At 36.6% G+C, this 24,126-nt stretch overlaps 1 protein-coding gene across 1 annotated transcript; it reads right to left on the reverse strand.

Moving 5' to 3' along the window:
* Positions 1 to 9,317: 9,317 nt before the first annotated feature.
* On the reverse strand, positions 9,318 to 13,361 carry IAPP (islet amyloid polypeptide). The gene is made up of 4 exons (XM_061363851.1): positions 13,076 to 13,361; positions 12,587 to 12,683; positions 12,306 to 12,440; positions 9,318 to 9,787 (listed from the first exon to the last, which is right to left on the reverse strand). Exons 2-4 carry the CDS (start codon positions 12,664 to 12,666, stop codon positions 9,595 to 9,597), a joined length of 408 nt encoding a protein of 135 aa, XP_061219835.1. The 5' UTR covers positions 12,667 to 12,683; positions 13,076 to 13,361; the 3' UTR covers positions 9,318 to 9,594.
* Positions 13,362 to 24,126: the final 10,765 nt, after the last annotated feature.

The following is a 24,126-nucleotide window of genomic DNA, read 5'->3' on the forward strand; positions in this document are numbered from 1 at the left end:
GAAGGCTGTCTTAATACTGTATTTTTGCATACTGGAGAAAGATAAGTGCAGTAGGAGTGTTCTGTGGCTGCAACAATACCCTTTAATGCATTGAAAAGTAAAAGTATTACATAAGAAAAGTAAAAAAATGACACAGAAGGTGGGGGAAAGGTACACAGGCTTTAAGAGTGTATATATAAAGTGACATAAGTAGATGCAATAAAAGGTTAAACAGAAAATGATACTGGGTGGTAATGAGTTACTTATCCTTAGGAAAAAATATTTGTGCTTTATCTTATGCTTGTGAACTTGGGCTTTATTAGGACCTGCTTAATATTTAAGCTTCACTTGGTATGTGATATATGTGATTTTGTTAATCAGTTTTGGTTTGAGTTGATCTGGCCAAATGGCATCTTTAAAGTCTTTCATGGATCTGAGTATCAAGTTTACCTATTTTCGAAGGAGAATCCCACAGTACCCTGACCATTGAAGCTTCTAGTGATACCAAAACATGTTGCCCAAAGTAAATGGCTTTATCAACAGATTAGCAGATCACCATTGTAATTTGTGTGTCTGCATCCTTCTCTGCTTGCAGCTGCAGTGAAATAGTTAACAGTGTTCATTTATGAGCAGTGTTTATTAGGCTTTAGAGTGAAACACAGTGGAAAACAACTAGGCAGGAATGCAATTTCTTTAGGTCTGGTCTCAGCTTATCTTTGTTTGTTTGAAACAGGCATTTTTCAGAGAGAGATTCTGAGGCACAGAGTGGCACCCAGCATGCAAAATAATAAGTTCACAGTCTGTGCCAGCTTATTTTATGGATATTTTGATCTCAGTTATAAGATATTATACAAACTTTAACAGGGAAATTAAGATTCTATAGCATATGGAAAACACAAGTAAAGCTTTTGTCACAGTGGTCTGTGCTAGTTCTGTAGTTCCTTAATTCTCTAGTAATACAACTTAACAAACTCAAGAACCTTTTATTTTTTTGTCAGTGTATGCACTGGATACAGATGTCTGGATTAAAAAAAAAAAGTTCAGATCAGTTTTGATTAGAACTGTGCTTCATATTATTAGAATGTGATGGATGTCTTTGAATGAGGAGGAAGTTCGCTGTTATGTTTAGATTTCTTCTCTGAGCAATTTATAACCTTAGCATTAGTCACATACCCAATCTCCAGTCCCTTTCAGAATATATAAATAAATATAGTGTAATATGTGATCAGTACAATTTATGACCATTGGTTGATCTCATTGGAGTCTCTTGCTTGTGTTTCTGAAGAGAGGGTGCAGAAAAGAATTTCTCAAAACATGCATCATCTTGATTCTTTCCACAGACATGTTATAGCAATAGGTTAAATCCTGCAGTCTTTACTCAGGCAAAACCAATACTTAATATGATAAGTGAAGAAACAGATTTTCACTTCTAGGATGAAGCTAGCTTTTGTGTAGCAGACCTATCTAAAGGTTATGATCTTTGAATCCTGAGAGTTAGGCAAAAGTTCTTGTGCTGGTGTGAATCCCTGAGGTGCATGTTGGTCTCAAAAGATGAAAAATTTAGGTCTGCCGCCCATAGTGTCCCCTTTACCTTAGCTATTCTCTATCTTTACTTATGTTTCTGATTTTTTTTTTCCAGGCTGCTGATTAGGTGCCTCCTGAGTTTCATCATGCTATCCTTATTTTTTCCTACTTAATCTACAAGGCCACAAACTTACTAATAAATTAAGCTTCTTAACTCATTCTTCCCCATTTCCCAGGCTATGTAATAATACACTGTGTTAATTTCAGACTCTTTTGATGTTCTTATCTTTTTGGAATTCACAAAAAAAAAAAAAAAGACAAAGAGTTTGTCATAAAAAAGAAAATAATTTTTGATACTACTGCTGGCAATACTATTATAAATAATAAACAGATTAATCAGTTGAAGCTCAGTAGAAACTGGGAGCTTCAGTGTGTTATCCCATGAATGAAGACCAAAGAGGAAGTTCCTATTTACCTAAAGTTGCAGAATTTTTCCTTGTGCTGTGTTTGCACATGTGCATGCATGCACACACATACAGAGTGTCAGTGAAATGGTCTGTATGCTGAGGCTTGTTGCTGCTGCCTTGCTGCAGAAATGTCAGTTTAGCTCTTTTTAGTAATGTACACGATCTGAAACCCCACTGTTCTGGGGTTTTGAAGTCAACTCAGGAGTTATTTCCTAGTTTACTACTGTTTCTTAATCTAGCCACATTTTGTGCTGTCTGACTTGATAATGATATTAAAATAGATGTTACTCAGCTAAAAAAAATCACATCAGAGATGTGCCTTCTCATTTGCTACATGTATTATCAAATAGTTACCTGAATATGTAGTGAAATGTTTTGAAGGAGAGTACACATTTGTTAAGGTTAAAGACTTTGATATAGGTCTCTGGAGGTTTCTGTGACTTTGAGCCAAGATTTTTTTTAAGCAAAAAAAACGTATCCACCATTTCATTTCAAGTTGTTTTTTGTTGTTGTTTTTTTTTTAACCTTAGTGTTGTAAAATTCTTCTCTCGTCCCTTGCTACCTTGTGTGTTCATTAGACAGATCTATGTTATTTCTGTATAGTTTGTAAATTCAAATCATCCTCTCCTTGTGACTGAGAGTCACAAGTTGTTTGTTGGAAGCTGTGTCTGTCTGCAGCCTTGAAAAACATTCAGTTATCTTTTCCTCTGGTTATGGTGATTGTGCTGTGGTGTTTTCAAAGCAATGTTTAGTTATTTCCTACAAAAGCCAGGCTGGAAAGTAACAGTGTCTAACAAAGCAAGAGGATTGCCTGTGATAAAACTGCCAGTCCAAGCAGCAATTCCTAGAGTCTGTGACCTCCAACAGGATGAAGACATTTGCAGTCCAGGTTCTCCTATCTTGTGCTCTGTAGTGAGAAAAATATCCCTTCTCTGGTGGGGATGGTTTTTGCCTTACTGGAAAAACTTGGGAAGTTCTGTAGTACAAATCCTGGTTATGATGATCTGTAAGGCAGTGTCTTTGCTGAGGGTTCTGGGGTGCAAAAAAATGGTGAAATTAAAAAAGTGCAAGATGACAGCTGGGACCCAGCATTTAGTTGTGCACTCATAAGGGACAGGAACAATATAGTAAAATTATTGTGTGTGCCGGACTAAGAGCTGAACACATGTATGCTCTTCTAGAGAGAGTGATTTCTCCCTTTTTTTTTTTTTTTTTAATGAAATCAGTTTTTCAACATACTGTTCTGGAAAAAAACATTCTTAACTATCCTCCAGATTATTCTTGAACTGGGCAATGGTTAGTTGTGTGCATAGCCCCCTTTCAGAAATAAAGGCTTATCCAGCTGATAGCAATGCTGAGGGCATCATAGTGTAGAGTCATTCATCTCCAATGCCAATTGTTTAATGTCAAAATATAAAAGGAGTCGGGGTTTTAATTACTTTTGCTCATAGCTGTGAGTGGTGATGTACAGAAGTTATATTACTAAGGTGTGTAATAAAGAGGAGGAGTATTAGGATGAAGCAGACTTCTGCAGTCATTCAGTTCCAGATATCATGGTCTAGTAGTTTTGTGCTACATTAGGCTCACTCAGTGTGTTCATGCTTACAGAACTTGTATTGATGTTGTCAGTGCTGTGCTTCATTTGTCTGTGTTTGAGCTGGGAAAACACAGAATGAGTAAGGAGAAAATCACAACCTTTTTCTCTTCCAGAAATAAATTGTAGCACCATGCTAGGTTTCTTTACTGTTTCTGTTCTTTGGGTTCATCTAAGAACACTTTCATTAGGTCTTTTCCAAACATACTGATATCTAACTTTATCCTCAGTGCGTAAGCTGCATATTAGCAGTGGAGTGCATGCAAAGGGTCCTGGTAATGTCCTACTGTAATGCCAGGAAAAAACTTGTAAGAAAAAGCAATGAAATTTGTTTTTTGATTTGGGAAAACTTTCCTGAAAAAAAAAAAAACAACCTGAACAACCCAAATTAGTTAACAGAAAGTAACTAAGAACTCAAGAATGGTGTTTTTAGAAAGTCCTTGTTTAGTAAGTCTTGCTCAAGAAGGTAAAGATGTGCAGGGGTGGCCTCAGAAAACCAAGGGAGAAACTAGGAAAAGCACAGACGACTCATGCTCTGACCAGAGGCTCTAGCCTATGCAGCTGTGAGCAGCATGGATGCCTCCTCTGGAAGTTTTCACGATGTCAGTTTAACGAAAAGACAGGGGAAGTACTTCATTCAGATAGATGCCTGAAGCACCAGTAACTGAGGAGCCAGCCTGAGTTTTGAGGTTGGTTAAGGATTCAGCAGCTCCCAAGAAGTACAGGAGAGTAATAGTCTGAGGGAACTGGGGTTGTTTAGTCTGGAGGAGGCTAGGTTAGTGTTTGGACTTTATGGTCTTAAAGGTCTTTTCCAGTGTGAACGATTCTGTGATTCTATGGGTTACCCTGAATTCTGAAGTGGTGCTTGGAGCAGTGAGGCAGTGTTTGCTCCTAAGATCCACCCCGTTTTCTCAGCGTGCTTCTTATCTATATTTTCTCTGGAAGAAGTAATGTATTGTCCCATGATCTTAGTTTTTGCTCTCTCCTTCCTGTATTGTAACACAGCAAATAATTTAGGAATAAATAAAATAGCTACCATTTGCTTACTGATCCTGGAAAAAGTATTGAAATAATTTGCAAACTTGACATTATTTCTCTCTTCTGCCAGTTTTTATGACCCCCTTCTCCATCTCCCTGTTAAGAAAAAAAAGCTAAACCCCCAAAACCCAGCTTCTTCAGTGCTTGACTGACAGTCACAGGCTGATTAGATTTTTACAATCCCCTTAGTGGAGGTAAGTCCCACTTTGATCCCTTCCAAAGGAACTCCTTAATGAGAAAGGGCTGATTCTGTTTGAATAAAGCTATCTGACTCTGTTGACAGGGTAAATAATAAGCAGGTTCTGATTTTAGTCAGATTTTAATCATATTGAGTAGTATTTCATACCTAAATGATTCTATTTCACTTTACACATGTAATGAGATATTTAATACAACTCTAATTATTTTAATACATCCCAGTATTTTAATTCCTTTTTAAAAGCAAAACACCCCTCTACTGCCCCCCCCCCCCCCCCCAAACCCCACCATAAGTGAAGAAATTCAGTTCAATAAGTTTCTATCATCCCTGGTGTCAGTAGTTGTTCCACAGCGATCTCAGGTTACCTTTGCAGTAATAATTTATATTAAGAATATTGTCAAGTAGCCTATAAGAAACAGTTTCTCTGTCTCCAATGCGGAATCAAAAAGAATCTTTAAGGTGAAGGAAAAATGTTATTAAAGCAGGGCAGGGCTAAGAGTCTCAATTTGAATAATTAAACTTATTTTGTATTTATAAAAGCATTTCTAGGGAATAGTGACTTTATAGCATGATTGCTACTCAAATCAGCCCTATTGTTAGGTTTAAAATGCATATGGATGTGTTCTTTTTGTTCAGATAGTTTAGCATTCAAGGAGAAAATTTGTTGCATAATGAAAGCAGTTTTAACTATTGTCTTATCACCATCGTCTCATTCTTTAGTGAACTTCTGGTGTCATGACTTTCAACATTTGATGGCATATATGATTCCTCTCTTGAAAATTTTTTTAACGCTTTATATGAAGATAGGTTTTAGTTAGAGGAACACTTCTCAACTGTATCTAGGTAAGGATATGTAGTTTTCATGGCAGTCAAATCTGGAAACAAATTTGTCTAATGTTTTCAGAGAAAAACTAATGAGTAGAGAATCCAGATTTTGGGGGGCCTTGTTCCTAAATTGTATCTTAGTTTAAATGGTGGGTTTCATGTCTGAATCCAGGTTATTGAAACTTACACAGCTCCACAAAAATACTTTATTTTTCAGTGTAGGTTTCTTCCTGAGTGTGGAAAGAAAGAAGTAACAGTAAGATGATTCAAGCAGAAGTTGGCACATCCCGTAGAATGGTTCTGTTTCATGTTACTTCAACCATCATTTTTATATTCTGTATAGAGCAAAGAGATGTGTCATACCTAACCACAGCTTTTTGCTAGTTCCATTGCAAAACCAGTGTAGAGCAGTCTGTTTCCTATATGATAATGAAGCTAGACAACAAAATTACTTAACCTTATAACTGAACAAAAAGAGTCTAGCATACTTGTCAAACTGTATTTGTAAGCTAATTGTCTCAAACCGAGTGTAATTCTAGAAAGTGAAGATGGCAGGTACTGAAGATATTCAACAGTGCATTACAGGAAATGGATTTTATTCACAGTATCAATGTATTAGCTTTCAAATAGTTTTAGAAAGCCATCTAGTAAAATCCAGACTTGCTAATAACACTATCCTGTTGAAAGTGAATGGAAGCTTTGCCAACCTAGTATTTAAAGCTCTGACCATGAATCTTTTTTATTTGAAAAATATTTATATTTTTCTTAATAGAAATTGAAAGTCTTAGTTAAAAATATACTATTCAATAAAAGTACACTTTATGTTCCACAAATATTGTGTGCTTTCTTAGTTTTAGCCCAAGCTTTCACAAGTGAAATCAATTTCTTACCTCGACTCTATTCATCATGAAAAAAACATAAATTCTGTCTTTTATGAAGCTGTCATAGTTTCTGAGACATATTAGACCCTAGGGCCCAGTACTCCATTTAAAATATTCTTCATGTCATCTTTTTTTTTTTATTAATATTCCTTTTGCTTGTTTGATGACTTTTATTCTTCTCACTCTCATTTAGTGAAATTCAATATTGTGTCCCTATTCTATTCCTTTTAAAGACAACATAATAGAAGATACTAAAAAGCAGAGATTTAGTATTTTTATTTTTAAAGGGAATATAGCCATGTTTATCACATTGTCTACATTCTCCTCTGCACTTTACTCTTTTGTATTTTTTTTTCTTGCATAATCTCTGAAAGATGTAGGGCATCCAGATGAAGAAGAACAAAAGCTATGACAGACTTGATTCTTAAAAAATATTTATGTCCGTAAAGCTGCAAATAAGTAAATATTGGGAATATTAAAAATGCATAGAGGCACTTGATTTTTGTTATTTAACTAGGTTTCAACTGGCAGTCTTCATACTGTGAAGCATCTGGAATTATGCTGCTTGGGGTCTGACGAAGTAATGATGTTTAATTTGTCTCTTTATTTTTTTTTCCTTCTTGTTTTTAAGTAAGTTCGCTTTTCCGGGCTCATACTCTCAACACTGTGCTTGTATCCAGGCCTACCATGGGTAGACCCTTCTCTAAGAGGTTTAAGTGCAGCTAGTGGCAACTACACAGCAGGAGGAAGGGTAGCAGAGTTGTGTTCTTGAGGGTATATATGGGAAAACAGTGTAGGCGATTTCTAAAGATTCTCTGACTAATGGATTAACTACTGTAGTTCAGAATATGAGAGATGATTTGGAGTCTGAGGTGTGGTTTTCTTTTTGTTTTGGTTTTATTTTGGGCTTTTTCTTTTTGAAACTTTTTTTGTTTAGGTTGCACAGTTCATACTGACTGCAGGTGGGATTGGTGCCACCTAACTAGTTATTTTAAGTGCCCATTTTCAGCTAATTGTCTAGACACTGTTTATTGTCAATGAAAAAATAGAGGTACTTCAAGAGTGTGATTCATCCCATTCTAAAATAGACTTCTAAGCTGGGATGAGTTGGAAGTAGTTGTCTTTCTCCACCGAAGAGCAGGAAGGCACTGACAACTGGTTAGACAAAAAGCAGCTGAAGATACGTGAGATGATCACCCTCTGAGCTATCGATATATCTTTTAACCCTCTTTGTTTCACTGATTTGGGAGATGAATAACATTTTTTAGTATTTGCTAAATAGGACAACCATGCATCCATCTGGTTCAGGAGTACACAAGGCAGAAAATGATGTAGACAGTTCCACTGAACCCGTGGATAGACAGACCACGCTTCATTTTGATTTGTCAGATGGTAACTTAATGAACAAAAGCTGATGCATAAAGCACTGTATGTATTTCAGGTTGGGATCAGCCTAGAATCGTCATCCACCCACAGTGAAGACTCCACTTGGTTACTGTTCTGTACAAACGTCACAGTGACACTCCAGAGCTATCCTGTCACATTCTCATTTATCTTCTGAAAAGTAAATATTCTAGCTGAAAAACAAATTAAGCACAAAATGGGTGTATAATATATCTCAAAAATAGCTTCAATGGAAACCGCTTCAAGCTGGCAGAAATATTAGCAAGTTTAATACCATATGAATGGCTTTCTCAATGAAATTCAGAATAAATATCCATTAAAGCATTAATGACATTTGAAACTTTTTTGCAATAATCATTAACATTTTTACAGCAGAAATACTGTGCAGTAGTTTTTATTCGCATGTATTATTTGTGAAATGAAGATGCCATTTAACATTAAACTTTACAAAAATGTTTGTGTTTTGAGGAATACTTTATAATAGAAACAAATCAATTAAAGGCTGTTATTAAGATTTCATTTTCTTCTCCAGAACTAAGTTTCTGCTGAATTTTTTTCATAATTGGAAAATAATATTTTTCAGATGATAGTGAACTCTTCACTGAGAAAATGATGAACAGAACAGCCGTTGCTGTGATCTAGGATGTCATCTCTATGAGTTTGCTTGGCAATTTAAAGGAACAAACATGTTTATTAAATCTGCACTGATACTGGGCTGAGGTAGGAGAAAATAACACTGTTGAATTTCCTAAGATCCACCCATCTCTAAAATAGTTTCCTCGGATTTTGGTAGCAATGTAAGTACACCAGTGGGCAAATTTACCCTGTTTCTATCATGTTTTGGTGCTTGAACTGTTCGTTGTTGTTTTTTTTTCCTCTTCCCTTTGTAACTCTGATTCAAGGAAAGGAATACCAAGGGCAGGTGTTTCTGCCAGCTTGTTAACTGAGTTTTCTTTTGTTCACATTTGAAAACACCCCCATTCTGCTTACATTTTACTGGATATCATCTTAAAAGTAATAAGTGTAAATTCTTTAAATCTCATGCTCAGAATGTATGGAGATCTGTGCTGATTCTAAGCACTTCTACTTGCTTAATGCATGTTAAGGTGGAAAGAGACCAGTCAGTTAACTGGTGTGATCATATGCACAATGCAGCTTTCTTGTCTCATGTAGTTGTTCCTTCCATGGTGCAAAAGAAGATGCTGTACATGTTTCAAACCTAGAAGATTCTTCTGTTTCATTTTCATTAGGCCATAACTTCTGTCAGCATTCTGACTTTTTTTGGTCTTAATTAAGATAATTTCTTCCTCTTACCAAACTGACCATAAAGACATAGACATCATGGTTATCTTTTTCATCCTTTTAATAATAATAATAATTAATAATAATAATAATAAAAAGCCCTGTTGCAATTCCTTGTCTATTTATTATTGTGATATACATTTATCTTTTTATTATTTTTTTTTACAAAGGAATTTGACAAGCAGATTTCTGGAGTTCTTAATGGAGTTGAAACAATAGCCTATGCATGTCATTGTACATGCATAGTGAAAGGATGAACGTAAATCACACACACACAGGCATACACAGAAAACAAGGCACTGTTAAGACTGTACAAGTAATAACTGAGGGGTTATTGATACATTAAAAATCGAAAACTATATCAGTAGTAGATTTAACACACTAAAGCTGTGCATTGTTTTGGGATTCTCTGCTTGAAAGCCCAACTGTGTCCCTCTTTCCGTATGTGTTTGATCCCACATTTGTAGGTGAATAAATTGCTCCAATGTTGTTGCCAGAACGAACTAAAAAGTCAGCCAAACGTTGTGTCACACATGTGGCAGTGTTGCATTTCCGTTTCTCCAGATGGTGACTACTAAGGTGAAAAAAAAAAGAGCCAAAATTAAGTCAAATGGTGAGCAATCGAGTGTGCCACTTCTAATAGGCATTTGATCAGTGCTAATGTGGGAGTTTTTTTTAATATGTGCACAAATACAGGAACATTACAATCTTCCTACCACCTACTTTGTTCCTGAAAAAATCTTGCGCTGCATGCTATTACCAGTTTTAATGATGGGGTTTATTTAAATGCAAAAGCCTTAACAGTCATATGTCTTTTGTATTGATATTCCACATAGCAGTTTATGACATGTAGAAAACCTGTAATGATAGTATAGTTAAGACAGTAAGTGAAAACAATGACTAAATGTTTAGCTTTAAGCTGAACTTCTATTTTAGAGCTCTTGCTGATATCATGAGGATTAGTAACATAATGACAATCACTAATATTTATTTAGTTCTCACAGAATCATATCCTGCTCTTACTGAAGTCAACAGTAATATTCCAGCCCACATCAAGTGGACTGAGTCCAAAGATACTTTCTCTCAACTCTGCCATACATCGTGAGAGGTGGCAGGCATTGCCACCTTCTTCCAACCTCTGTACCACTTAATATTTAGCTCTGGGTAAAGAGAGATTTATTCACTATTGAAAAACTGCCATTTCTTTCTTGAAACACCAACAACTTCAAAATGCTGTTGTCGTAGGAGATAATACTTTGCTGGATGAGACTCTAAAGAGTGTCCACAGAAGAAGCCATATCTAAAATCACTTTATGGTCTGAACCAACAGACCATTTTCAGAACTCCATTTGGAACTTATGTAGCATGAGATTTACTTCTTTTTTTTCTCTCTCTTTTTTTTTTTTTAATTACTATAAAACTGTTAGCTTTAGAGAGCTTGGGTTTTCAGTTTTGTTTCTTTGACCACTATGTTTTCCCTTCAGATAGAAATGTTTGCTTGCTGAAACTGCTTACTGACTTAACTGTTAATTTTCTTGGGCTTCTTCATGTTGATGTGGCATCAGGTAGACAACAGTTTGCAGCAAAAATTTACTGTGAGGAATAACAATTTCCCAGTTTCAAACTCTGGGCAATCACCAATGAGTTCCTTTTCCTACTGAGTGGTTAAATCTGGTACCTGAAATGTCATCTATTCTTTAGGAGTTATTTGTATTGATCTAAGTATCCAAATGGAATAGCAACTGTGAGAGGAATATTTGTATTATACTGGTTTATACTGGCAAACAGGAGCAATTTCTAAGCAATTACTATTTTAAATATGTAATTGTTTTTAAAGGAAATGGTTGGATAAGGCTTGATACAGATTCCTTTAGATTTTCATGGGTATTTCTGTTGATTTAAAAAGAATTTACTCGAGGCTTTAACATATGAGGTTCAAACAGTGAGTGGTTCTCAAGGAAATCCTCATTTGTTTGTGGAAGCAAAATTCTTTTTCATCCAAGGTACAAAATCAGGCCCTGAAACTCCAAGTTTAAAAGCCCAGTCCTGACAGGAAACTGCTGGATTTCTAGCTGATATCTAGCCTGACTGAGCCCAGTACACCTGTTAGCTTTCTAATCTGTAGCCTTTAGTTGAACATGTGCTTGAACGAGACAGTTCACCCAGTAAGGTATACCAGGGCCCCAGAAAAGCAAATAGGGCATGCAACACTCATAAAGGTGATGCTTTGTGTTTGAGTACTACAATTATTGTTTTTTTTTAGTAATACCATAAAAATGTGGGAACCTAGTCTCCATTATCAAAATATTTTGGAAGATAACCAAATTGTCATACAATAATGATATTTTTTTTAATGTACTCAAAGAGAAAGCAGCAGGCAACTATATAGACACTTGTATTTACTGAATCTGCTCATAACAGAATTGTCATTCAAAGAAACTCACTCAAAAGCCTGATGAACATAGGATAGTTCAGTGCTGTTTATCTTCTAGTACAAACTGCAGATACTTTTTGAAATGTTATTTTATTCATTAATAAGTTACCTGAACTTTGATTTATGCATTTATAAACATGAATGCATTTCAGACTAGTTAAATTCTATCAGAGCCGATTTCTTCTTTCCTTTTTTCCCATGATTAAATTGATATTTAACTCTGTAATGAAATATTACGTAAATCCAGGAAACAATTATGCTATAAAATAATTCCATTCTGGCAGAGCATTAGTGTTATTAAGAAAGGTGTATTTTCTTTTTTTTCCCTTCAGGCTTGGAAATGCGACAAATTTAATAAAGAAGGACCTTTCAAAATACGCCTTTCTTCTCTAGGTAGTGTAGTATTTGTAACCTTTTTAATTTATGAAAGCATTATAATTGTAAAGTGATTTAATCATCTGCAACTTTTGTCTCTGGATTTCACTTTCTACCACGAATGCTTTTATTATTATGCTTACAGAATGGCTCTATTTGTAAGAAGGATATTTTAAGCTTTTTTTTAAGAATGAACAACAGACAGATTGTCTCAAGTAACAGAATATCACTGTATAATTTAATCCTAGCTGATATAACTAGAAGAAACAAGGAAAATCAATACCTTTTTGTCTTTGCTGCTGGTTGTTCTGGCATTTCCTCACTAAGTCCTGAGGGTGTATTCTGTGACATTACCGGCAATACCCATCCTTGTCTCTTGGAAGTACCATCAGATAGATCATCAGCCACAGATAATAATCTTTAAACAACAATAAAATATCCTATGAAATTGAATACCTCTATTTCTTTCTCATGTTATTTGATATATGAAAGCAAAAGCAATTAATGCAATAAAGTGAACAAGTTTTCTTCTAAAAGAAATGAATATGATTACTTATTACTCACTTCTCGATAGGTGTAGCTTCCAAACAGCTCAGAGTGACAGAAAGTGCAATGAAGAAAACTGACAGCTTCAGGTTGCACATCTTTGCTTCCAAACTTTCTGAAAAGAATAATGATTCAAACCTGAAAGCTAACTCAAATACTCTTCAGCGTATTATATTACTGATACCCATTGTGTCCTAAATCAACAACAGCTAGTCTTTTTCACAGGCTAGAGTAAGTTTAGTGGCACAACACAGTTTCAGACAGGTAGGACTCAACAATAAATTTTCATTTTCCACCTAGAAATTCCAGTCCTTTCCCTTATCTATGATTTGTAGTTTTTAACAAGTCCCAGTCTCAAATTCTGGTCCCAGGTGCAATTTACCTTGAAGCTATCATAGCCTTTTCCTGAAAAAATGCTGTTGATTAATAGTGAGAAACATTGTGCTTTCCTGAAAGCACATCTGTTGCACTGCATCTCAAGTAAGAAAAAAAAGGGAAATTGTTTACCTTGTGATGGTCAGGGAGCTAACTGAAGACCCACGCCTGTGTTAGCAAGTAGGGTGCATACAACAGTTCCACGCTTGCATCTAGCTCTGGAGTATCCCTTTTCGCCTTTCCTTGCTGACAAGTAATACGGCTCTTATATACCCTTCACACCTTTCTCAGCTCTGACATCAGGCAGCACAGAGAGACTGTCATTAATTCCCATCCCTATAGACAGAAAGTACCCCAGAGAGGAGCAGAGGAAGATAGGTCATTACTACATTAGCACATCAGTAGATATTAACCTGGTACATGCAGGATGCCCTTGTGAAGATACTGTAATAGCATATTGCACATCAGAACTGTAGGTTCAATTTTACGGTTCTGATAAGATGCTGAGGTAATATTCCCTGTGGGTGTTTTCAAGGGCTAAATAAGGTAACAAAAGTTATACAGAAAGACAGAGTAAATGAAACACTAGATCACCAGTTACTGAAATATAAGAAAACAGGTATTTTAGAAAAGATAGATTAGTTAAAGTTGTGGAGGTTTGTTGTAGAAGGATATAGTAACCAAAACAGAAATAATGTTTGAAGGAATGAAGGTATGAAGAGTAAGAAAAGTGAAAATTATTTAAACTGACAGATAGGGTGATCATTCAGGGTAACAAGGTAGAGCTCATATACATTTGTCAGTGAATTAGAAATACAAACGAAAATTTTGTCATTATGAATGCAAAATCTGATGTTTTACTAACACTGGCAGATTCTTTGTCATGCATGAAAACTGTGTGAATTAATATCCTTAGGAAGGCAAACCCTAAGAATAAAAAGCTAGAAAATATCAGAATAAAGACTGCTTGTGCAAATTTATTTCTCTAGTGTGCACAGAATATGGTTCAGGGAAAAATATACAGCTTTTAATAGGCAAAAGCCAATGTTAATAAATTACCTGACTGCAGATTTCCAAGGATAAGGATGAGAACCATTTTTTCCCAATTTTGGTGGGAATTTTTTTCTTTTCCTGTTCATTAGTTGCCTTTAGGTTCCCAAATGGAAAGCAGGTCTTTCAATTATTTATGGAGGTTAAGACGCTGCCATAAAAGCTCAGGCAAAATTTTCTGTGGTAAGAAGTTATCATATGCATCTTCCATATTCTGGACATGAGTTAATTCCATAACTGCTTCAATGAGCACCATTGCCATAACTAGAAGTCCATTTCTTTGTTGGCCTACTCTGTAATACCAGATTTTCCCTTAAATGGCCGAAGTTCCAGTGCTGGCTGTCTTCAGGAGTCTATGCTGAATTGACTAGAGAAGGAAAAGCTGGCATGGTAGCCTCTTAACCTGCTAAAACAGCTATTCTGCAAATAAGATTCTAGCAAGTGACAATTTTTTTCTCTTTTTTCTTAAGAATTGCTGCTTCTAGATGTTTTTATTTCTGTTTTTAACATGACCATATATATTTTTTTCCCCACAGGTTCCTGTCATCCTCCTATGGATGGATGGTCCCAGTGTAATAAAAGTAAGTAAAGAGTTTTATCTTCACCATGGCAACGTGTTCTGTGTGACATCTGAAACAAGTTTATCTCTCCAAAGAGTCTTCTGTTGTTATTTTCACTGTAGTGCTTGACTACAACAAAATAGCATTTTGGTGGTGTTATTTTCACTGTAGCAATTTTATTCCTCTGAAATGAAGGCACGATTAAACCCATTGTACAGAGGTAGAATTACACTAAAAAAAATTATGCAAATAATCTGGTAGATGGTTTACACTAGCCAATATTCAATTCTTGAATATTGAACTCGAAGATGCTGTGGTGCACTTCTCTGGGGATGGGAAGAGACCTGGGTCCCACTGACACACAGTAACAGTATGTATGCTCAGCTCTTGTGATAAGGCAAGCTCATGTTGTTTTAACTCCTGAAAAGCAAGATGCAGTTTGCATCTGAGATCTTAAAATATTGGACTGAATATTCAGAATCTGTTATTTTTCAAGGCATCTAAGTGATTTTAGCTTGTTGTGTCAAGCTTGAATCAAACTATGGGTTTATGTAAGAGAAGTGAAACAGGCTTCGCATAGAAATATCGGTCCTAATTTCAGCTGTCCTGCAGCTGGCCCTGGGAAGCCTCTAAAGATTTGAGGGAAGAATCAAAAGGCTGATATTGAGTGCATTGTAGAAATTAAACTAGGCTCGTGATATCCCAGGACCATTGCCTGCCTCCTGGGCAACATAGCAGAATGAGAAGCATATCCAGCAGTAAGTCAGATGTAATGTTAGCAAAATTAAGGTATTACGGCTCCTGTTGCAAGCTCTCTTAAGCAGTAGTGTTTTCCCACACAAACAAGACTTGAATATGAAATTGTGGAATTTCTTTGACAGCAGAACTATTCATAACTCAAATTTCAAGAAGCTGGCACTAAGTACTGTGCACTTAGTACCATTCAATTAAGTGGTTAGAAAGTTATTTTTATTACTGACAAAATTCTTTAACCTTGATCTTAAAAAAAACCTTTATTATTGTGCATAGTAAATGTTATCAGGCCAAGGAAAAAAATCACGTATTCTCAGTAAAGAAACCCATGACGAATTCCATCCTTAGTAGTCTTCCGGTAATTTTACATATTTATGCTGGTGTTTAAGTCTGTATGAAAAGATTTGTCCAAAGTTTTCTTTGTGAATGATGGTTGGAGGACACCAGAGCTGAGGTTTACAAAGAATCCAGAAGATATGTTATACCAATGCCCTGGTTCCTTCTGGAAACTACCTGCATAAATGTCTTGAGTTGCAAGATGATGATGCAACTGTAATGTAATGCTCTTCACAGTAATGTGTTGGCAGCAGAGATACAGGGAACCAGCCTCGTCTCAAAAGTCTGCTGCTTTTATGTAATGGGGGGTGGGATTTATCTGACTAAATGTGAGATGAATTTTTGACTATAAAAACAGCCTTAGGTGACTTGCTCAAATACAGATATTTATACTGCAGGTGTCTAAATGCATGTGAAATGACTTCCATCAGGGGTGTTTTAACTCTCTTATGTTCTCAGTTCGTAACATTTAAGGTTGTCTCCCTCTCTTATATTTACCCTTTTCTTAGGCTATTCCTGTCTCCTGCTGGACAGCTGTTTCCCACCCTTAGTGGCTGCTTTTCAATTTCTGAGTTCCACATTTGCTTAATGACATTAATAGCACACATTAAGACTTTTGGTAATGGATGTCTCTTTCCCATTTGTGAGAGAGACAAAAAGCTATATTACCTGTTGCATGTGCTTTACCAGATGCCGTACTGTTTTGTAAGGTAGATGTCTCCAGTAAATTACATTGTTGCTCAGTTACCAGGAATTAGAAGTGTGTGAATAACATTTAATTTGCCTGTTGTATCAAAACAAAAAAGGAAAAGCTGTAGACATTAATATGAAATGGGCTTATTTCAATTTTTTGAACAAATCAGAAATCATAACAGCAGCATTAATATTCGTCAGTATAAATATTATCAGTAATGAAACAGAGTGGTGCATGTGTCATTGCTTGTAGCTGTTATATAAGTTGAGCACGATGTTTCATGTGATCTGACAAAATTGTTTCATTTTTATAACAATTTTATTAGCGTTTGATTCCTTTTAAATAAGTCTTTATCAAGCTTCAAAACAAAAGTAAACTATAGAAAAAAAGGTTTCATTGATAATTTCAGCACCTCTGAAAATGTCTAAGTAAGTGACTTGTGTTCAAATGGCCAAATCTGAACGTAGAGAAGTAGATCATGTGCCTAAGCATAGTTTTATGCTATCATTTTATATATCCTAGAATATCCAGGACTGACATTCATGAACCCAACCCGCAGGACACTGTTTTAGCAACTGCAAACTAAGTGTAATGTCAGAGGGAGTCTAAAGTTAAACTAGATACTATGATTAAAAACCTTGATTGTTCCCTGAATGCTTACGGTTTGATGCCAAAGTCTGAAAAAAATTGGCTATAATGCTCTATTCCTAGTATTTCTTGCTTGTTACTATGCTGATGAATACTACAATGTTTGTACTATTGGTGGTGTAATTTTCTACTGTTAGCAGTTAAGCTACATGTATCTGCTATCTTTTTATCAAATACACTTTTACTAGCACAATTTTCTTTGTTACTCCTATTTGGTGTGGGCTGTGTCAGCACGGATAAAAACTTGAAAAGCTCTTCTTGTTGATCCCAAAACCGATGTTAAACCTGTGGAAGAATTATGGAAGAAACAGCAGGAGAGGTAGTAGGAGCAAAGTTAATAATTTCTCCTGCAGGGAAAAAAAAACAGGTAGTATAGGAACTAAGTGTGGCCATCCATGGAACTCACCAGCAAATGGAAATAAGTCATTTGGACAGTGAACAATGTCTTAAATCTATTTTTTGTGATGTATTCTGCTACTTGGCTCACACCATTGACAGAACAATCATGTAGGCTCAAAGGGCTATTGCTAATGATTCCTCAGAGAATGACCTCAGCAGAGTTTGTGCTGAATCAATTCCTATACCTGGAAATCTCCCAAGAGGAATAAACCCCATGTTTAGATCAGGAAAGTCAGAATTGACATCACAGTGGCTGATAAATTATAGTTCTGAATGTCATTCCTACTTACATTTTATATGCATGGCTTATACTGGCCTGCATCCAACAATGTACGTTTGAATACAACAGAATGTTTAAAATCTTAATTTTCTTTTCTTTTGTCTCTTCTGCAACCTGCTTCCAGAAGTATAAGCAAAAGGAGACCTCTCCTTCAGTTATCAATGTCACTTTCAAGGGCTCTAAACAGTGCTAATGGTAGATAAGTAGTATGAAATAGTACTACTATTCTTCTGAAAGTTCTTCCTTGCTGGTAACTTAAGCCATTCATTGCTTCCTGCTATGACAATTCTAAAGTCATTGTCTATAAGAATTAATCCATAAAATGGTATTCAGCTTTCAAGTATATTGCTGTAATGTACACATACCACTGCTACAATAGTTTATGGAATCCTGCAACATGTGTGGAGTCGTGAGTGACTATATTGCTACTGAATGTGCAGAACAAGGTCTCCTTGAAAGCTCCTGTAAGGGACAAAAACAGATTAAGGAATTAGGTATGTGTAGAAGAGCCATTTCTGATTTACTAAGTGTAACTGTGAGAACTCCCCACCACCTCTTCACCACCCCAGCATCTCCTAAAAAGTATAGATATCTGTAGAAAATACAGTGGGACCAGACAACATCCTCCATGCTCCCCAGACTTATTTCAGTGGAGGTGAATTGCTAGTAAGTACAAAGCATGCTGAACCATTCACCAGTAAGAGAAACTGCTGGTTTTCAAAATAAATCTACACAGAAACATGTCAGCACTTCCTACCTGATCCAGTGCATAAGTTTTAACTAAGTTTTCTTTTAAGCTATCTCACTTTCAATAATCAGACTTTTTTTTCTTTTCTTCTTCCTTTTCATTTTTTTTTTTCTCTTTCCCCTCTGCAAACTGCAGCAAGAGAATGACAATCTGGCTTTGTCTTGAAACACTCTGGGTCTTTTAGATGATGCTGTCTTGACAGCTTTGCTATTAATAGTGACATTTTCTCTGCTGTTTAAAAAGGAGAGTTGTGCTGAACTGAGGTTCAGTCATGTTCATAATAAATTTTCACTAAGGGCAAATGCAGTGTACTAGCTTGTGTAGGAGGGTTTACGTTGGCAATAGCATGAAACATAAATTAAGTTATTTATGGTATGTCAGCCCATGTGGCTTCAAAACAAGATAGCTCTTCTTCAAAGAGAAATGCAGTAGGGCTGCATTTACTGTATGCTTGGATAATTACACGTGTGAGTGCAAGACCTCACCTTTTTGTTCTACTTGGAAATGAGAAAAGATTTTGATAAGCACAGGGAACATGAATCAGTACATGAAATTATCTCTCTACTGTAAGAAGTCATTAAAAATTCATTAGGAGTTCAGCATATGCATCTGGAAAAAATTTAGGATTTTTACTGTTATGGTAGTATCTTTTACACCAAATACTGCTGTTTCTGTCTGCTTAGCAACCACTCCACTTTTGGCAGAAGTTGTCCCTGATAACAAAACAAAACAAAAAAAAAAGGCGTGGAAAAGTCCGTATTTAAAAGTATTTGTGAGAGTTCACATTTAGAAGCTATAAGTGATGTGGCTGATTCATAAGGTGATGTTATTTGTAACAAACTTTTACTGAACCAAATACCTAGTGGAAAGTTGAGGGCACTGTACTATTGCAAGGCAAAAACCACCTGAGGCTCTGTAAACTTTCAGTCATTAACATATTGAAATAATTTCATATTAACACACTGTGCTAATGAATGCTACAGTTTCAATGTAGCAAAGCTGAAAAGTAATGTTATCATAGATTTGATTCAGAAAAAAAGCCCACCCTTGTGCAGGGAAGCTCATACTTCAGGTCAGGTGTCTTTAAAACCTGTGGGTGTCAAGTACATACTCTTTATTTAGAATGGGTATCTTAAGCTCTGCTTTTGGATTCAGAGTTTTCTCTATGGTATAAACTATTGTCTAGATTGGTAGTCTTTTTTTTTTTTCTTTCTTGATATGCAGGATTCCTGCACATTCCCTTGTGAAGAGGTACACCTCTGGCTAGTGACTACAGTTCTACTGACTGTAGGCTTGATTTTGTGACTCTTTACAGAGGCCCTGTACACCTTTATGATGCATTCCTACAGAATGTAAAGGGTTAGTTTTGTTTTAGAGAACCATCTCATTGCTACAGTGGTCATACTTATTGATCTTGTGTTTAAAACCTCAAGAATGTTGTATATATACCTATATAATTTCACATCAGCATAACATTTCATACAATTTCATGTCAGTGAAGGGTTAACACATTCTTAAATTATTTTATAAGCAGTTGACATAAACAGTCATAATCTTCTCTGTGGTGTTATGGATCATTACAGCCCCTGTAGGTCATATATCATTCTTTTGTAATACACATAATAGTCTGCAGCAGTTGAATAAACAGCTGTTAAGAGAACCATAAAAATTGTCACCATAAGGGTATGGTATTTTTTAATAGAAAGTCTTACATGGACACTCTTATCTGAAGTCAGTTCTTAAATTTCCATTGTCAAATGAGGGTATATATTTTATGCAACTTAACCTTTCGGAGCAAGAATACCTGTTTTGGGGGATCCTATGTTTAAAAAAATTTCCGGTGTTTTAAAAATGGGGTATTTGTAGCTAGAAAGCCATGGTCACAGGTAGGTGCATAGATTCCAAAAAGTTCATCCATGTTCCTTTAGCTTCCATTTGGATATTTCACACCCTTTAGGACTGAGCTGTCTTAGAAGAGATCCCTATTTAAATAGTACCTTGAAAGGCCAAGCATTTTCTAGTAAGCAGTACTGGTGTAGTAGCCTGGTAGTAAGTAGCCTGGTGTTATCTCTGCACACAAAGGATATTATCACACACCAAAAAACCGGGGGACTTGATGGATAGCGAAAGTGAAATGCTATCAGGTTACATAAACTACTGATTGATGAATCATAGTTAATGTCATTTTTTTTAGAGGAAAAGACTCCAGAGAGACTTCGAAGCCTTTGTACTGCCAGTCAAGCTACAGTACATTTGTTCTTTTAACTTTTCTTAGAGTATATTCATGAGACAATATGCCTCATTAGTGAGAATGCTGACGATGTGAGCATACAGCAAATCCTTTTGTACTTAAAAAAGGAGGCACTGCCAAAAAATAAATCACTAGGTTTTCAACTTTTGGTTTTTGTTGGTGTTTTTTTTTTTTTTTTTTACATAGGTGATTTATTCTGAAAAGCTGCTTTGACAAATGGAGCATTTATGTTTTCTAACATTTAAAAATAGAAGTTTGTGTAACAGAATGTCTTCCAGCCTTGTGGCAAATTTTACAAAGAATGAAGAATTTCTTGTCTTCATGAATTTTGTCACAAGGCTGGAAGACATGAACCTGTTTTGCTAAAACAAAAGCAACCCCCCCCAAATCCATACAGGTTGAAATCAGTGTGTTAAACTGCTTTCTTCTGAGAGAAACAGTTATGACGGTGTCACCAATTTAAATAAATAGTTATGAAAGCACAACAATTAATGTTTTGTACATAGACAATATTATCTTCAATGTATGGATCTGAATGCTTGCTATAAATGACTTTTGTTCTTGAGTTACAGGGAAAAATACTTGAGACAAAGGTGAGTTAAAAGGGATGCACAGAGTTGATGGCAGAGTTGAGGATGGAAGACAGATCTGAATCTTTATTTAGTCTGTAGCTGATATGCACTCTGTTGAGGTGAGAGAAAAGGAAATCTTACTGGATAGTCAAACTAAATCTGAATTCAGCTTCAAAATGGGCAGAAAGTCTGGTACCCAAGTCTCTGTGTCTCTGCATGTACACCAATAAACATCACCCCACTTTCTTTGTTAAATGCAGATGAGTGCTTCCCTATGTGGCTTGAATAGATCAAGCTCTTACTTGTTAGTCTCTTCACTTTCCAGCACAATGAGGACTTGTGACTCCCCATGATTTACCTCAGTCTAGTATAACCACTGCAGAATAAATAGTTTTGATTAAAGGTGGATCAGTTTAATTATTATATCCTTCTTTTTGCATCCTTCCCCTCTGTCTTCTGAGAGGGTAGGTTCCCAAAATATCTTGAGAAGGGCTTTTTGCTTTGTGCATATGTTGTGACTTCTATAAGCAGCTGAAAGGAGAGAAAATGTGAAAGAGCCTTTCTTGTAAGGTTTCTAGCCTCAGTTTTGCTGGTCTGTTCAAAACCTTAACTTTGCAGCTTTTTGGAGTGCCCAGACCAAAGCACAACCCTAAGAAGAAAATTCTGTGTTGTCCTTGATAGAAATGCACTCTGTTATCCTCCATTTGACTGGAAGCTACTCAGCTACTCAACTATCACAGCTCTGCACTGACACTCTCCCTGTTGGTACAAGTGAGGGGTGAAATTTTATGTTCCCTTGTATCTCCTGATAAACCTGCAGTAGAGAAGCAGATCTCAGGAGATACAACTGAGGAAGCAAATGGTTTTAAACGTTGCTTGTATTTTGGCCCAGCTCTGAACTGGTGGGGGAAATGACAGTGAACTTAATCTGTGTCACAATGTTTTTATTGGGTTGCCATGCTATATCCTACGGGATGTGCAACCCACAATTGCTTTAGTGCTCAAATTAGCTACATTCATGGTTGTTTACAACTGCTACTTAGTCCTCAGCATTTCCAAAATCATGTATTGTGAGTGGGGCCAGCAGTGACTTCTGTGGTTTTGGTAGGTAAAATCATTACATCTAACATTTAGAGTAGGACCAATAGATGTACATCAACTCTGCATTTTTTTTTACTGAGATCTTCTGCTGATTTCCATAAACATGCCATTTATCCATTTGAGTTTCCTCTGAGCTTCCATAAAGCAATTGCATGAGTGTCCTGACCTTAGGCTGGGAGCTGCTGGCTGGCTCATGAGTAGACCTAGGACAACATAAGGAGAGATGACGAGGTGTCATCTGACCTGATTTTTATGTGTTTAAAAGTTAGTTATCTAGACTAAGCTAGCTCTCCTGTCTTTCAAAGGAAAGGGAAGAAAGAAGCACCTCCAGAGACAGTTTCCTCCCACTTATTTCAGACAGCTGCCTTAAGATGGGATGAATTACACTCTGGAAATACCTGATTCTCTCTAATGCCTATTGTGAGAGCCTAGATGAGGATCTTCAACAAAAGTACCTGCTAAGAATAGGGTCTGCCTACTTCTATAAGCCAAATACTTGACTCTTTCAAGGTATTTTCCTTGAATTATAATGATCAGAGTGCCCCAGACAGAAAAATTTAGTTGTAGTCTCAGTTTCTCAGGTCTGAGCTGGTAATGCAGGAAGCAGTGAACTTGGTGAAAATATGGCCTTTAGGAGAAATCCCATGGAGAAGATGGGAATTCAATATACTAAGACATCAAAGATTCTCTATAATGCTATGTTATCCATGAATTAATCACAATAGAGATTCTGAATTCTATATGCACAGAATGTTGCATTAATTTGCTGAATATTAAACTGTGCATTAGTGAACATATGTTAATTTCATATTTCTACTGCTGGTTTTTGTTAGGTTTTTTTGAGAGGTACTTAATTTGTACATGTTGCTGATCACTGGCAAATTGCTGGGGAGACACCTTACCTTCATTCAGTACCCCACCGCTGAAGGATCTGTGCTGAAATGAAAGCAAGTTATGAAGGTCAAAATCTGCCTGGTAGGTGCTTCCCAGTGTCACTTCACAGAATCACAGAATCACAGAATCCCAAGGGTTGGAAGGGACCTCAAGAGATCATCTGGTCCAACCCCCCTGCAAGAGCAGGGTAACCTAGAGTACATCACACAGGAACTTGCCCAGGTGGGCCTTGAATATCTCCAAAGTGGGAGACTCCACAACCCCCCTGGGCAACCTGTTCCAGTGCTCTGTCACTCTCACAGTAAAGAAGTTCTTCCTGATGTTAACGTGGAACCTTCTATGCTCCAGTTTACACCCATTACCCCTTGTCCTATCACTGGATATCACTGAAAAAAGCCTAGCTCCATCATCCTGACACCCACTCATTACATATTTGTAAACACTGATGAGGTCACCCCTCAGTCTCCTCAAAGCTGAAGAGACCCAGCTCCTTCAGCCTCTCCTCATAAGGGAGATGCTCCACTCCCTTAATCATCTTCGTGGCTCTGTGCTGGACTCTTTCAAGCAGTTCCCTGTCCTTCTTGAACTGAGGGGCCCAGAACTGGATTCAATATTCCAGATGTGGCCTAACCAGGGCAGAATAGAGGGGGAGGAGAACCTCTCTTGACCTACTAACCACACCCTTTCTAATGCACCCCAGGATGCCATTTGCCTTCTTGGCCACAAGGGCACATTGATGGCTCATGGTCATCCTCCTATCCACCAGGACCCCCAGGTCCCTTTCCCCTTTGCTACTTTCCAGCAGGTCAGTCCCCAACCTGTACTGGTACATGGGGTTGTTCTTCCCCAGATGCAAGACTCTACACTCGCCCTTGTTGAATTTCATCAAATTTCTCC

The sequence above is a fragment of the Neopsephotus bourkii genome, unplaced genomic scaffold (assembly GCF_033783945.1).
Source record: "Neopsephotus bourkii isolate Nb327-2 ecotype Australia unplaced genomic scaffold, CSIRO-AGI_Nbou_v1 NB_1183, whole genome shotgun sequence".
In the NCBI taxonomy this organism is placed as follows: Eukaryota; Metazoa; Chordata; class Aves; order Psittaciformes; family Psittacidae; genus Neopsephotus; species Neopsephotus bourkii.